Raw genomic sequence first — 14,997 nt, forward strand, 5'->3', positions numbered from 1 at the left:
GACATAACGCCATTAGCAGCGGTGGCAGAAGCAGTGAGGGATCTCTCTCTCTCTCTCTCGCTCTCGCGCACACACTTCCCTTCGAGGGTAGTGAGGGAGCCATTTCGATCTTGATTCGATCTCCATCCTCCAATGCCGCGTGTCGATCCCTCCACTGTTGCTCTTCCTCGTCGTCTCCTTATTTTCGGTGGTTTCTTCTTCGTCGTCTGCTTCTTCTCATCGTCATCCGTCAACGCCTCGGTGCACAGCTACATTGGCAAGAAGTTCGCGCCCAAGGGCAATGCGTTCGTCCTCCACGGCGGTAGCGAGGGCCTCTTCGCATCCCTCCCCGATCCCAATGCCACCGCCGGCCTCGGGGACGCCTTCATCCGGTAATTCCCCGCGCCCTCGATTCTTTGCTAGATCTGGAGCGTTCTTGATGTGGATTTGCGGGTTTAAAGGAATTGGGTATCGTAATATGAGAAGCTGTGGTCCTTGAAGGAGGTTCGAGGGCTTGTCGCTGGAATGGTGCTTGGATCCGGGCATCATGAGGATTTTTATATTTAAAATCAATTGCCTGTTCGATCGGTCAAAAATTCAATTTTGTTGCTGTAAAATCACTTTCTGGATTGATTCTATTAGTACCAGTTTTAGTTCAGCAATTTTCAAATGCAATTGCATGTTTTGTTTGGTATAACTATCATTGTAGCATGGTTTTGGTGTGAACAAATTATACAGATTAAGAGAAGGGAATTGGATGCAGTCAAACATGCGCCATCAAATTTCCATGATGTCCAACTTTTTGCATAAATTTCAATCTTTAGTCAGTTTAGATGCCCTGGAAATGCCTCTTCTAGCTCTCTAGTGACATTCCAAAGCTTTCAGTTGTCATATTTGGTTCCAAGTTGTTGATTATTTAGGGGAAACCATTACAAATTTTAGTAATTTGTAGTCTTATTTCTATTTAGTTTGTTAGGAAATCCAAAAGTGTGAGATATAGTAAGGACCTTTGTTATCTTATTAAGTTTCTAGAATTTTTGGGTTTTCTACTAATGCAACTTTTAGGGGGTAGTCTTTATAAAGGCCCTAGAGAGAGTGAGAAGAAACGTTATTTTGGTGACCCTTAGTTGTTTACAAACAGGAGTTAAGGGAGAAATATCAATATTTCTGAATAACAATGTTGCATTCTATCTTCTTCTTTTTTTTCTATTCTTCTTCTTTTTCGTTTCTCTTTCACTTTTCTTTGTTATATTGCATAAAAAATTATCTTCTTTATACCATTTCTATGGTCCTCTGCCCCATTCCATTTGCATCACAATCATTAAAAAGTAATTAAGTGTAGATAATTAAATGCATGAATATTGCAACTCCTAAATGGTGACCAGATGATCTTTGATTAGTTCGTTAGTGAGAGTTTAGGATGTTTTCTGCTACCTTGATCACTTGTTGGTGCAATTTATTTCTTGGATATGTAGCGTGTTTTTTCTTTTTATTTGGGGCTTAAAGATTTATATGTATATATTTATATGTATGTCTCTGTAAGTATAAATTGACACAGAGAAATAAAATGTTTTACATCTGAGTTTTAGTCTGAAAGGACAATTAGTTTGCAAGATTTTCTTCTCAAAATCAAACTAAAAATATGAATAGTATTTCTTGTGCCATATAAAGGGAAACCTGTTATGATAATACTATACAAGATTTCTCATGGTTTTCCATCCTTTATTTTCAGCTTCGAGAAGATCACTTTCACACGGATGGAGCAATCTGTAGAAAATAGTAAAAGTACTGATCCCATTGTGGTGCAAGCCATCATATTTGAAGTAGAAGATCGGGAGACAATTGGTGGTTCAGCTTATGGTGGTCAGCGAGCTGTTTGCTGCACACCAGATCTGGCAAAATTAGGTGCTTGCACTCAGGGCAAAGTCATCTACCGACCCTCCTCTCGAAACCCTAACTGGCCTCAAGTGCTTGCTGCTACTTTTAATGGAAAGGATCTTGTTGCAACATTGCCGTCCCAGAGCATACCCATCACAAGAACTGGGATGTATAACCTGTATTTTATATATTGTGATCCAGCACTCAATGGGTTGGTCATAGATGGGAAGACCGTGTGGAAAAATCCCACTGGATACCTTCCAGGAAGAATGGCTCCTCTCATGAACTTTTATGGATTCATGTCTCTTGCATTCGTGATACTTGGAATATTTTGGTTTTCCCAGTATGTGAGATTTTGGAGGGAGGTTCTTCCACTTCAGAACTGTATAACATTTGTCATCGCATTGGGAATGTTTGAAATGACATTGTGGTATTTTGAGTATGCTAAATTTAATGAAACCGGATTCAGACCAATGGGGATCACCTTTTGGGCAGTAACCTTTGGTACAGTTAAAAGAACAGTGTCACGGATAATTATTCTTGTTGTTTCAATGGGGTTCGGAGTTGTCAGGCCTACTCTGGGAGGTCTCACTTCTAAGGTGATTATGCTTGGAGCAACATTTTTTCTAGCATCTGAGATACTTGAGTTGGTAGAGAATGTTGGTGCTGTAAGCGATCTTGCCGGAAAAGCAAGATTGATTTTGGTTCTTCCTGTGGCATTCTTGGATGCATTTTTTATTCTTTGGATATTTACTTCTCTTTCCAAGACTCTGGACAAACTCCAGGTACTTGCACATTTCTGATTTACCCTAATGGCTGTCACTCATAAACTTATACATAACTGATTTGTTTCTGTCCAGTTGCTAAGACATGTTTGCTTCTCCTTAGGATCAATTTTATTTAGCACAATTTATGCCATAAACATCTTTTGCCAAAAGTTGTCTAAAAAATTAGCCTAATAATTGCTCTTTTTTTTAATATATTTCTACAGGCAAGACGATTGATGGCCAAGTTAGATATTTATAGGAAATTCACGAATGCATTGGTTGTAGCTGTTGTTGTATCTGTTTGTTGGATTGGCTATGAGGTAATGACCATCTATTTTTCATCATCGTGAAAACAGTTAGTTTGCTCAGGCAACCTTGCAGTGTGCAGTATACAAGACTAGTGGCAGTAAATTTTATGCCCTGGATACCTGAATTGATTCTTTGATGGTGCCGAAAGTTAGTACTATGAAATTAAGAACATAATATCTCTTGCTCGTTGGTGTACTTACTTCATATGGTAGAGTAATCTTGGATCACTCTTTGCTTGCATATTTATACATTGACACAGTTGGTTTTCTTGGTACCACACTAGATGATTTTATCTCCTTGCATATTTTATCTACTGCCTTGCACGTTAATGTGCTCTTCTTTTTGCAGCTTTATTTCAAGTCAACTGATGTATATAACGAGCAGTGGCAGAATGCCTGGATTATTTCTGCCTTTTGGCAGGTCCTCTCCTTTGCTCTTCTCTGTGTGATTGCAGCTCTTTGGGCACCCTCTCAAAACTCAATGAGGTGATAGTCCTGGATCTCAAGGATCCTGCACTTAACTTTCTTCTTTCCAATTTTATGTCTACTTTTTCTGGATGGTACTCCAAATAATTTAAGCATTGACATGACAGAAATACCATTGCTACCAAAAACAAATGGGGTTTATATGGCATGAATTTTGTGGCTATTTATTGTTTTAAGTTGTTACTATCTCACTATTTTATCGTTTAAAATTGTCACCATCTCACAACTATTCTATGAAAAAGTAGTATTTATAAACTCTATTGAAAGAGCAGTAAATTTCTAAAATTAATGCAGGCAGTCCATGTGGTTGCGTGTATAGAACTCATATGCTTTTACCATTTTTTGTTATAGCATGAGAACTTCTTTTGCCTGAATGTAGGCTGACTAAATTTATTGTTCCATTCTCCTAAATAATGCAAGCTCAAAGATATGTTATGATTGTCGTTTGAATGTTGATGGCAGTGCATTGTTGCTTTTCCTGATTTCTTACACTAGCATCTTTTAAATATCTATTTTCGTTCTGTTAGTGCTATCCGGATTTATGACTTGCACCTTTATCTTTCAGATATGCTTACTCAGATGATGGAACTGAAGATTTTGAGCGAGAGGATTCACTTTTTCTAATAAAGCCAGGACCAATTCCTTCGAAGGATGCTCGTAGTTCTGCCAGTCTGATGGAGGCTAAAGTAACTGTGAGCACCAATGCTACTGCCTCACACGATGACGACAGCGAAGAAGATAAAAGGGAGTAGCGACAATTAGCTTCTACCTGCTTGTGGTTGCCAATATGTCTTAGTGAATTTGGTAAACTTGTATGAACCAGCAGTATCTTACTTAAATGGATATAACAATATCTTCCATTCTTCGCAGGTATAAAATTTTGTACTAATTTCTGCTTTTATAGAAACTGGCATTTAGTAATCTTCCACTTCCCCTTTTCTTGGTCTTTTTTTTTTTCATTTCTTTGTGCTGAGTTGGTCTATTCTATGTTGAGCCAGATTCTTCAAAAATATATGCTCTGATTTCTTCACTTGCAATCTTGAGATGACTTCTTGTAGTGTTGCACTCTGAAAGCAGACTTGAGGGAAGCCTTTGATTCAGCAGATTGATGCTTCATTATAGAAATGTTGCTTGTCCTTCTCACTAGTAGAATCTTCACTTGTATCATGAATTATCTGACATTCTTTTTATTCTGTCCATAGTTTCAACTTGCTGATCTCAGGCAATAACTATAAATAAGATGAAGATGAGGTTTTAATTATTTTTTTGGATATTATAAAATCAGCTTGATCTAGTTGCACCGCGATTAAAAATCATTCAGTTGGACTTGTTTAGGTCTTTTACCTTTTTCTTTGTCCATTGAATACTGATTTTTTTTTTCTCTCATCCAACTTATTTGGACTTGTAACAATATTGTCTCCCGTTTTTTATAAGAAGAAAGGAAAACAAAGGAGGATTGGAAAAAATTGACCAATGAATCATGATCAAACTTTCAAGACAGCATTGTTTTGATAGGATCATGAGCAATGATAATTCACCAATGAATCATAGAGAATGCCACACCAAGCTACCATAAACACTTTCTCATTTATTTTTCTTTTCAATTATAAGATCATAGTTTCTTGCTTGAGATGAAAAAATCCAAATCATTCTCAACCTCATTACTGTTTCTGTATCAAACAGCAAATTGAGATGCTAGCAAGATCTACTCTCAATTCAAAGATTTTGAGATTACACACTAGGAAAGATGAATGAAAAATGAAATCTACTTTGGCATGTTTATATACACAGATTGAGTACTACATTTGGTGTGCAAAGTGAGAGCAAACAGCTTGATGCAATGCTGCCATCTATTCTTTCTTCTTCCTCTGTTGCTGAGGAGCATGGTTGGTTGATCAGCCACTCACTCCCCCTGGCTTTCCTCTGTAAGGCTTGAGGATTTGGAATGAGCAGAGCAAGCTTGCATCCACACTCATTAGTGCTCCAGCATTGTTGAACTCTCCACAGTAGTTTGGAGCTGAGAAGATGGTCACCAGTTGCCTGTCTGCGAAGAATTCATACCCATCTTCCACAACCTGCACCACCACCATCACCTTAGTCCAATGGTGCTTTTATGGACCTAAATATCATACAAGTAAAATATAATGTATATATATATATATATATATATATATATATATATATATATATATATCATTTGATAAAAATTTGAATTGATTATAATAGGCTAAAAAATTTTAAGTTGTTAGAAAAGAATATAATATATTTATAAGCCTAAAAATATTCTTTGACATGCAAATTGATCTGTCTTACCTCTAAATATAGAGTATTCAGAGAGATTTTTTCATCTAAGATCAAACAAAAAAATAGATACTATATAATTTTTTAATCTCAAGATTTATGATTACTCAATTAAATCTTTGAGATAGTATCATATTTTCCTATAAAAAGAATTCAATATATTTATGAGCTCTAGCATCAGTGAGATAAAACTATTGTCATTAAGAATAATTCGGCGTAGTTCTCATCTCATAATAAAATAGGAGATGGGACAATAATATGCCAAAAAAATCTGTAAATATTATAGTTAGACGACCCGATATAATTAGTATTAATGGTTAAAAAATATAAAATAAAACTTAGAAAGATATTACTTTTAATTTAACCCAAAATATGGTTTTCTTAAATAAAATCGTATAATCTACCTCAAATAGTCATCTTTTTTGCTTCGGTTTCAACTCAATCACAGTAAATAATAATAATAATAAAAGAAGCTCAGAATAATTACCTGCAAAGTTGCTGTTTTGATGCGAAGAATGTGAAGAAGGAAGAACACAGCACTTACTTGATGAGCTCGGCAAATGAGGTCGAGATCATGCTTCCTCAGGAACTCCGCCACCCTGTCCGCACCAAACGTGTAGGAGACCCCTCGGTCGTTGTCCGCCCACCCCTTGATCTCCCGGTCGGGATCCGACCACAGCAGGTCGCACAGCAGCCCCTGGTCCGGCACGTCCACCGGCCTCTCGATCTCCCTCACCTGGTCCATGCTCTGCAGCTCCGGCGACAGCCCGCCATGCATGCAAAAGATCTTGTCGTCCACGATGGCAGCCACCGGCAGGCAGTTGAAGCAGTCGGTGAAGAGCCTCCAGAGGCGGACGCTGAACCGGCGCTTGCACTCGTCGTAGAAGCCGTAGATGCGGTTGATGGAGGCGCACTCGTGGTTGCCGCGGAGGAGGAAGAAGTTGTCGGGGTACTTGATCTTGTAGGCGAGCAGGAGGCAGATGGTCTCGATGCTCTGCTTCCCCCGGTCGACGTAGTCCCCGAGGAAGAGGTAGTTGGAGGTGGGCGGCACGCCACCGTACTCGAACAGCCGGAGCAGGTCCGAGAACTGCCCATGCACGTCGCCTGAGGTACGGAAACAGAGTCCCACCGAGGCTTACACGAGGAGATGAGGAAGAGAAATTGGAATCCCACGAAGGACGAGGGGTCTCACCGCAGATGTTGATCGGCGCCTCCAGCTCGAGGAGGACGGGCTGGCTGAGGAAGACGCCCTTGGCGGTGGCGCAGAGGCTGCGGATCTCCAGCTCGCTGAGCTGCACCTTCTTCCCGCTGGCCTTGCTCTTCTTGGCGTCCATCAGCCTCTGTATCAGATCATCGAAGCCGCTGCCTTCCATTACGATGATGCTCGTCTCGATTCCCCACGGTGCTCAACGACACGAACACGGATCGAAGCAGGTGGTGAAAGGAACTCTTTCCGCTTCTTGACGAGGAGGAGGAAGAAAGAGAGGAAGAGCGGAGGTTGAGGGGATCAAGTGGCCCGAAAGGGAGAACGGGGCGCCTTGTGCGGGGGGTTGCCACATCGGATGTGGCCCACTCCGGGCCCACCAGAAGGCCCAATGACGCCATGGGAAATAACAGTTAGTTTTAACGACATTTTAAGTGTTTTTAGAAAGAGATCGAAATACTGTTTATATATATATATATATATATATATATATATATATATATATATATATATATATATATATATATATATATATATATATATATATATATATATATATATATATATATAAGAATTAGAGAGCAAAACCCATAACTTCTTAGATATAAAGGATAAATCGAAATTATCAATGAATGTTTATAAGATTTTCTTTCTTTCTTTTATTCTATTTTGTATTATATGCATACATACATATATAAATATATATATATATATATATATATATATATATATATAATCTCTTGAGAGTAAATAGAGATAATAAAGATTAAGTGATTTTAGTTTTCATGAAAAGGAAAAAGAAGCTCACTTTACACCTCATTCACATCAACCAAGGTAAGATAAGGATGATGGGTTCCATTATTAATTAGCCACATTAGTGGAGAATGTGATATGACTCCATTAGTATGACATCAGTCCATTAAGCCTCTCAGATCTCTCTTGTCAAATGTCCATTTCTTAATTAATTGCCTTAATTGTTGATACCAATAGTTTTGAATCTAAAATAGATTAATATGTCATATAATGTGTCATGCCAGAGTTATCCTATAGTTTGTTTTCTAATATTACTTAGCAATGTTAAGAATTGGAAACTATAATTTGGGTTGAAAGTTTAATATATTATCAGATAAAATCAGAATTGTGATGTATCAAACTCACCTGTAAAAAGTTGAGGGTTCCAAATGAGTCTTATAAAATGCTGAGGGCTCTAATTTTTAGAAAAATTGATAGTGATATCTTTACATAACAGAGGAGGAGATTTGTAGTTTTTTTTTTCTTTGGACTAAAAGTTAATGACAATTTATTGAAAACACTACTAATATTGATCTTTTATCATATTGTATCCTCATATTTGATTTTTACTAAAGGTTTATTCAAAATCTTGATAATGTCTTTGAATTGGATTGTTTTACGCTCGATCGAAGGTAGCAGTTTATGTAAATAATTTCCTCCTTACAAGTCTTTAGAGATGTGATATACTGGTAAGTTCCTCCAAGTTATAACAAGAAAATGATAATTTTAGCTACTAGTTTGGTGATCGTAGAAGTAGAAGAAAATGATGATGATGATGATGATGATGATAATATTATTATTATTTGCAGACACCACAAATTAATTGGTTGGGGTGTGATTATGCATTACTTAGTATGGGAGATTTGATGAAGATTGGATCTTAAAAAAATGAAAAAATATGAATTGTGAAAAAATAAATTAGAATTAAAAAATCTTAGATTTATTTTGAATTGTAAACTATTAAGTAAAATAACCTAATAATATTAAAATTAAGGAAATATGGTGTTAAAAGAATCAAAACTTATGCCTAAATATTAAAGGGCGGCACAGGCGTCATCTGACCATTGGAAAATCTAGCTGTTCCCTGTTTTGAGCGCCCCAGGAACGACCCACGTTCTTACCAGCTAACGGCCAAGAGACGCGTGGGTCCCTTATGTTTTTGTCATGTCATCTCACCCGGTTATACTTTTGGGGATATTTCGAAGGACCCGCGAAAGTGGCGATCTCGTCGGCCAGCCGTCGCCTTCTCCGTGTCGGCTCTTTCCCCTTAACCAAGAAACCGCCCCCAGCTTTCTTCTATTAAGCGCGAATTCTAGGGTTCCTCTTCTCCTCAAAGGCGAGATCCAGCTTCGATCGGAGGTGGATGAACGAAATCATGGGCTCGGAGCAGGCGGTGATGGAGGAGTTGCAGGCGCTGCAGAGGAAGCTCGGGAAGAAACAATCGTTCGAGGAGGCGGTCTCCTCCATCGCATCCCTCGTCCGCAGTCGATACCCCTCCGCTTCCCCATCCCTCCGCAAATCGGTACCTTTCTTTTTGTCCCTCGTGCTTGCAGTCCTCGATCCTGTTTATTGCTTATGTTGATCTTGTAGTCCGTAAAAAAATTGGAATTTGCGTCGATTCTGTCAATTCCTATGCCCCATTTGTATGCAATTTCTTGTCTGGTCATGTTTTAAAGGGTTTCAATTCCTATCAGATTCTGTTTTTACGTCTTGCAGATAATGATCTTTGTTGAATCATTATCTTCTGGCAGATGATTGCCTTCTTACTAGGGAAGAGGAGGAAATGATGTTGACAATCTAATTCTATGTTAAGTTGTCTGATGCAAAAATCCTGACTTTATGCAATGCTAACTCACAGCCCTATTGCTGGTATCTAAGAACCTTTTCCCACGCAATGCATATGTTGCTTGTAGTTAGGACTCCTTCATAATTTAATATCTCAAACAAAAAGTTAGGTTGTGCTTCTATTTATAATGATCCTATTATTGGTTCATTGGAGTGACGCATGGTCCAATTGTCCTGATTTATTGAGGTTTCGTTGGATTATTGACTTTTTCTAATTACATCTTGTGGTTGAGAAGAAAAGCTACGAGGCAACTGCTACTTATTCAATTGGCATTTATATAGCAACTGCTTGCCTTCATATCATGCAATATCTAGTGGTAGAAAATATGTTTTAATTAAGGTACTTATAATGGAGTTGGATGCTTTGCCTAATAGTTTGAATGTGCTTATGCAAAATTGCTTGAATGCACTTATGCAAGATTGTTGGATTTTGTTTGAGCACAATGACCGCTATAAGATATCTGACCCAAGTGAAAGCTCTTTGAAGGAACTGTGTAGTGATTACAGATTTTCTGATAATATCATTATATTTGTGAACTAGAGTAAAAGAAAAGAGCAAATGAACATGGTGATCATGTGATCATTACTGAAGTGATAGTTATTAATAATTAGAGGAAAATCAGAATGACTGTAATTTTGAGATTCCCCAGGAAGTCATGTTATGAGGAAGTTAGGAAGAGCATTTATTGAGTTTCAAGTGTGCTGAGATTAAAATCAATGAAACTTTGTGACCTATTTACCAGTGTAGGGATGCAACATAGATTGAAGTAAGCATATTTCAGTAGTCAGCCCAGTAAACACCTATTTGTTGGACAAGACCCCTGGTGAATTCAATTCGAATGCCCTCTAAACTCTCTGTTATGGGAAGTATCTGTAATAAACTATGCGACTTGGTGGTCTTGTACATGATAGATTGTCAAACATCATTTGTGTTAGTCATATTTCCTAACATCTTTCTCCATCCCAGGCCAGTAGAAATCTGAGGTGATTCTCTCATACGTTCTCAAATGGCTTCCATGCCATGCTATAGGTCTGTCGTGTAAGTGCACTAAAATATCATCTCAAAGTGAGGAAACCTTGCTAACCATAGCACAACCTTTGTAAAGATAAAAGGAGGTTGGATCGTGTGGAGTGGCATCAAAGAATGGTCATTTTCTATTGGAAAGTTCCACTATCTCAGGGCTGATGTTCTACTCCACCGCATTAAGAAAGGGAAATTAGGTCAAGGAGCTCAAGTTGTCATCCCTAGGTACTTGAAAAGCATGGATACTCAATAATGTTATTGTTGCTAGTACTTGACTACATAGTCATTCCCAAGCACTTCAGTTAGGCACTTTTTATGCTTTAACATTGCTATCTTGGTGATCCAAAATATACTTCTTAATATTATTTGGAGGTACTCAGATTTGATGGTAGCCAACATGCAAGTCCAATGACAAAAAGAAACAAGTTCCACAGTTCCAGAGTTCCACACAACTCATCTATTAGATCACCTTTTATTGATCTTGTAGCTCCAGTCATCTCAGCCTAACAGGCTTTATAGACTGTTCTCCAGAAATTATGGTTCCTCAAACACTAGAGTATTTTAGATAACTTAGTTCCAGTATTCTTGAAAATGGCAGAGCATGTTACCCGTCTTAGTGGAGGAAAAGGCTCTGTAGTACTCCTTGTGAAAAGGTTTATGGCCAACAGTATCATAATTTTACAACTCTATGGATTACAATTTCTTGATTTAGGTAACCATAAGATTTTCAAGCAGAAACTGATATAAGAGGAAATTCACCTACTCTGCACTTAGCTTGGAAGATGATTCGCCTGTCTATGCAGATACAAAGATAGTGACAAAAAAGGGTAATTTTATTCTCAATTTATGCAAATAGAGGACGACATGCTTCATTATAATGACACTGAAATAACTATGCAAGTTAATACAATCCTGATGCTAAAACTGGTTACTTACTGTCACGGCCTTAGCTGGAATTGCCTAAGGCGTGAGGCACCCTTGCGGCCAAGACGCGAACTTAGCTTGCGTTGCCTAAGTCGCGCTTCGCCCTTGCGATATTCCTCCGCAAAGATCAACCCACTTGTAACCTCTCGCAGGTTTCGAAGGACCTGTAAAAGAAAAAGTTGATTAGTTCGAAAGAACGAGCGACGGACAAGTCTCGACGTCTCGCGAAAAGAGGGGAAGCTTTACAAGCAATTCAGCGAGCACCTTGCGTGCACAAGAGAAAAGAGGGAGAGGGGGAAAACAAGGGCTTTGGAAGGTTGAACGAACAGCTGCAATCCCATAAACAGCTGCTCACCGAGTCCCGGGCTCGACAACAAGTTCCCGTTAAGGCAACGTGCGAACTTGCGAATGAGTGTTCAACGCCCGGTACTATACCGAAGCCCCATCCAGTCCTGTGCCACCTGGGGGATTCAAAGGGGCTGAGATGGCTGACGTTTTGGTGAGCGGAGGCAGATTCCAGAAATCAGCCCGCGGCACACGAAAACGGAGCTGTTTTGGGCTGTTTTGGGGCTGTTTTGCTCAGTTCGGTGAGCGGTCGCTTTGTAACGCTGCAGCTTATTCGAACTTATATTTTTACAAGCAAAATGACTCAAAACCAAGGCAAAACAGGCTGCCAAGGAACTGTACATGTAGATGAGAGCGACGAACGGTTCGTTGAACGGAGTTGTTGCGGGTGCGCGACGACCGTTCGTGACATTACGTCAACAAGCTTTTGAATTTATTTCTAATACAATCGGATGTCCACGATTTGGTTCCCCTGAAACACAATTGCCAGTAGGCACTTGACTGTCTGTGATCTATCTGTAAATTGAATTGAAATTACCATGCTTTTAGATAATCTGTGATCAATCTTCCTTTGCAGATGTATTCTACAGTTTGCCGAGTTGCAACTGTTCTTCAGACTAGGTATACAGCACCTGGATTCTGGCTTCTTGGCCTAAGGCTTTTTGAAGAAGTGGAGAACCTAGTTACTGAGCCGTCTGAAAAGCAAAATATGACAAAATGCATTGCCAGAGCACAGGAGAATCTAAATGAGATGGAAACAGAAGTTACATTGTCAGACAGGAGAACCACTGGTACTATTTCCATTTCAAAGAACTTTTCTCTGTTAAGAAAGTCCCGTCGTGGGAATTACACTAGTTAGACCATTTTGCTTGCAGATTTCTTGTTTTATGGTTCTGGAAATAAATGGTTCCAGGTGAATTTGCTATATGCATAGTATTTTATGCTGTTCGTGTAAGATTCAGGTTCCTATCTTTTTTTGTTGATATCGTGATTAGCTTATTGCTAACTAAGTTTGGGTAATTACCTCTGCTTATTTACTTAGATCTCTGGAGTTTCAAATTCTCTGTTACATGGGAATTTATGTATCATATGACTGTAAAAATCACAAAAGCTGTTGTCATATTTCTTGAGAGAAGTAACAGACACATGGATGCTGAAGAGAGCACTTAAGTTCTAGAAGTTTTAGCAAGTTACTAAAACTTGAATACTACATGTCTTATGTGAGAGGAGAACTTGAAGACTTCCATAGCAGATGCAGCACTTTGATATAAAAAATTATTTATTTTAGTTCCTGATGGCATATCTGTAATCTCCAGTTATAGTAGAAGATGATATCTGTACAGAGTACAATATCCCAATTGATGGGCTGGCCCTAGTTGCGAGGAGAACAAACTCCTTTACTATCTAATTTTTTTGAATTTATTGACCAAGCACATGTGGAATTCACATCCCTGGTATATATGACCTCCATTTCTCCTGATTCTCTCCTTTTGTCGTTGTAAGCTTTCATGTATTTTCTCAAGGATAGGGTTGAATGCTTCGACTGTTTTTTTTTTATCCAAGCAATGATGTCAAACATTAAGTGTTGATCTGTTTTTAATTCCCTTGTTCCGTCTCTTCTTTCAGAATCTAGATATCTTTTTGAAGGGCATCTGACTGTGGATCCTGAACCAGCACTTCCTGCATGGCTTGTAGCACAGAACTTGCTTACTACTCTTGCTGTTGCTCAAGATTGGGCTTCTGTATCTGAATCTTCTAGAGGTCAGGAGGAAAACAGTAATACAACTGAAAGTGCTAGAGGGGATGAACTTCCTGGTTCTGTCAGAGAGTTAATAAACAATATGCAAGAGATAGGTGGTTTTCTGGACCTCGATAATGCCATTGAAGCTTCTTTACAAGTATGCATACTTTTCTTTTTCTATGAAGTTCCTTTGGTTTTGATGCAAATAAATCTCATTATACTAGGTTAAGGTACTTGGTTGATTGCACTGTTAAAGCTCATACCACATGCTGTGCAAATATGTATGGAGATGTTGGATTAACATGTTTGATTAATCCATGAAATAGTGCAAGCACAATGGCAATCTTTGGGGGAAAAAGGACATAAGTGTTGAAATTTCACTATACTTTGTTAGTTCTTGTGCTTTTGAATTTCGATCATGTTGGGCTTAATTAGTGACTAAAAGTATATGTCGGGATGAGGCTGTGGATTCTATGATTAGTTCAAAACTTAAGAAACCTAATTACATACTTGTATGTGGTGTTTGTGAAGAACTTTTGTAGGAGCATCAGACCCACACAACTGTTTCCTTTTTTTCAGGAAATTGGTGCTGGGCCGCAGAGACCACCACCTGCTTCAAAAGAAGTCGTTGCTAATCTACCTGTTGTTACTGTGACCGAAGAAATCATGGCTAGGTTAGGCAGCGAAACAGAGTGTGCAGTTTGCCGGGAGAACTTGGCCATAGGGGACAAAATGCAGGAGTTACCTTGCAAGCATCTGTTCCATCCACCTTGTTTGAAACCATGGCTGGTAATTTTCTATTTTTTTGGTACACTATGAAACATTGCCAAATTCGGTTATCATTTTGACTTCATGATCTTACATATATCATTCTTTTGTTTCAATTGATCGGCAGGACGAACACAACTCCTGTCCGATATGTAGACATGAGCTGCGTACCGATGATCATGCATATGAGAGCTGGAAAGAGAGGGAAAGGGAGGCTGAGGAAGAGCGGAAAGGCGCTGCAAATGCTCTACGAGGAGGCGAATTTATGTATGTTTGATTTGTCTTCACCAAAGGAGTACTCTGCTCTTTGTATTAAATGTTTTACGACTTATTTTGGACTTGCAACAGCTTTATTAGTGCAAATAAGAAAATAGAGGGACAAAGTTAGATCGAAATTCAATTAGAGACTTGTATGAGTAGGTTCATGTAATGTTTCTTTCTCTTTCTCCAGTTTACCAACAAGTCAAGATGTGTGAAACATTGATGTTTGTACATGCTATATTCTCTGCACCGGTAATAATTGTGTTCAAGAGAGGTTCCAATTGCCAGGCAAAGAGGATGAACATGCCCAAACTGTCCATGGATTGCAAAATCTAGCGGTATGGTTTGACTCGTAATTACCATTACTGGTCTTA

At 38.7% G+C, this 14,997-nt stretch overlaps 3 protein-coding genes across 4 annotated transcripts; 2 read left to right on the top strand and 1 right to left on the bottom strand.

The window, feature by feature from the left end:
• The first annotated feature begins 3 nt into the window (after positions 1 to 3).
• On the top strand, positions 4 to 4,339 carry LOC103996351 (uncharacterized). Of its 2 annotated transcripts, XM_009417260.3 has the most exons (5): positions 4 to 371; positions 1,712 to 2,642; positions 2,849 to 2,944; positions 3,282 to 3,418; positions 3,984 to 4,339. In XM_009417260.3, exons 1-5 carry the CDS (start codon positions 133 to 135, stop codon positions 4,168 to 4,170), a joined length of 1,590 nt encoding a protein of 529 aa, XP_009415535.2. In that variant the 5' UTR covers positions 4 to 132; the 3' UTR covers positions 4,171 to 4,339. The 2 variants fall into 2 exon arrangements, with proteins under 2 accessions (XP_009415535.2, XP_064936298.1); XM_065080226.1 differs by lacking the exon at positions 2,849 to 2,944.
• An 862-nt stretch (positions 4,340 to 5,201) lies between these two features.
• On the bottom strand, positions 5,202 to 7,210 carry LOC135588217 (serine/threonine-protein phosphatase PP1 isozyme 2-like). The gene is made up of 3 exons (XM_065080227.1): positions 6,912 to 7,210; positions 6,264 to 6,823; positions 5,202 to 5,493 (listed from the first exon to the last, which is right to left on the bottom strand). Exons 1-3 carry the CDS (start codon positions 7,090 to 7,092, stop codon positions 5,314 to 5,316), a joined length of 921 nt encoding a protein of 306 aa, XP_064936299.1. The 5' UTR covers positions 7,093 to 7,210; the 3' UTR covers positions 5,202 to 5,313.
• A 1,756-nt stretch (positions 7,211 to 8,966) lies between these two features.
• Positions 8,967 to 14,910, top strand: LOC135588218 (E3 ubiquitin-protein ligase AIP2-like). The gene is made up of 5 exons (XM_065080228.1): positions 8,967 to 9,237; positions 12,431 to 12,644; positions 13,480 to 13,751; positions 14,174 to 14,383; positions 14,490 to 14,910. The coding sequence occupies exons 1-5, from the start codon at positions 9,079 to 9,081 to the stop codon at positions 14,637 to 14,639; spliced, it is 1,005 nt and encodes a 334-aa protein (XP_064936300.1). The 5' UTR covers positions 8,967 to 9,078; the 3' UTR covers positions 14,640 to 14,910.
• The last annotated feature ends 87 nt before the right edge of the window (positions 14,911 to 14,997 follow it).

The sequence above is a fragment of the Musa acuminata genome, chromosome BXJ1-8, assembly GCF_036884655.1.
Source record: "Musa acuminata AAA Group cultivar baxijiao chromosome BXJ1-8, Cavendish_Baxijiao_AAA, whole genome shotgun sequence".
In the NCBI taxonomy this organism is placed as follows: domain Eukaryota; kingdom Viridiplantae; phylum Streptophyta; class Magnoliopsida; order Zingiberales; family Musaceae; genus Musa; species Musa acuminata.

What these genes read in the sequence shown, in the direction of transcription:
- LOC103996351 (XM_009417260.3), top strand. Translation starts at nt 133, where the DNA reads ATGCCGCGTGTCGATCCCTCCACTGTTGCTCTTCCTCGTCGTCTCCTT. An exon ending in AGACTCTGGACAAACTCCAG is followed by an intron (nt 2,643 to 2,848) that starts GTACTTGCACAT and finishes ATATTTCTACAG; the next exon opens with GCAAGACGATTGATGGCCAA. An exon ending in CCCTCTCAAAACTCAATGAG is followed by an intron (nt 3,419 to 3,983) that starts GTGATAGTCCTG and finishes TTTATCTTTCAG; the next exon opens with ATATGCTTACTCAGATGATG.
- LOC135588217 (XM_065080227.1), bottom strand. Translation starts at nt 7,092, where the DNA reads ATGGAAGGCAGCGGCTTCGATGATCTGATACAGAGGCTGATGGACGCC. An exon ending in GGCGCCGATCAACATCTGCG is followed by an intron (nt 6,824 to 6,911) that starts GTGAGACCCCTC and finishes TCCGTACCTCAG; the next exon opens with GCGACGTGCATGGGCAGTTC. An exon ending in TCATTTGCCGAGCTCATCAA is followed by an intron (nt 5,494 to 6,263) that starts GTAAGTGCTGTG and finishes GTGGTGGTGCAG; the next exon opens with GTTGTGGAAGATGGGTATGA.
- LOC135588218 (XM_065080228.1), top strand. Translation starts at nt 9,079, where the DNA reads ATGAACGAAATCATGGGCTCGGAGCAGGCGGTGATGGAGGAGTTGCAG. An exon ending in CCCCATCCCTCCGCAAATCG is followed by an intron (nt 9,238 to 12,430) that starts GTACCTTTCTTT and finishes CTTCCTTTGCAG; the next exon opens with ATGTATTCTACAGTTTGCCG. An exon ending in GTCAGACAGGAGAACCACTG is followed by an intron (nt 12,645 to 13,479) that starts GTACTATTTCCA and finishes CTCTTCTTTCAG; the next exon opens with AATCTAGATATCTTTTTGAA.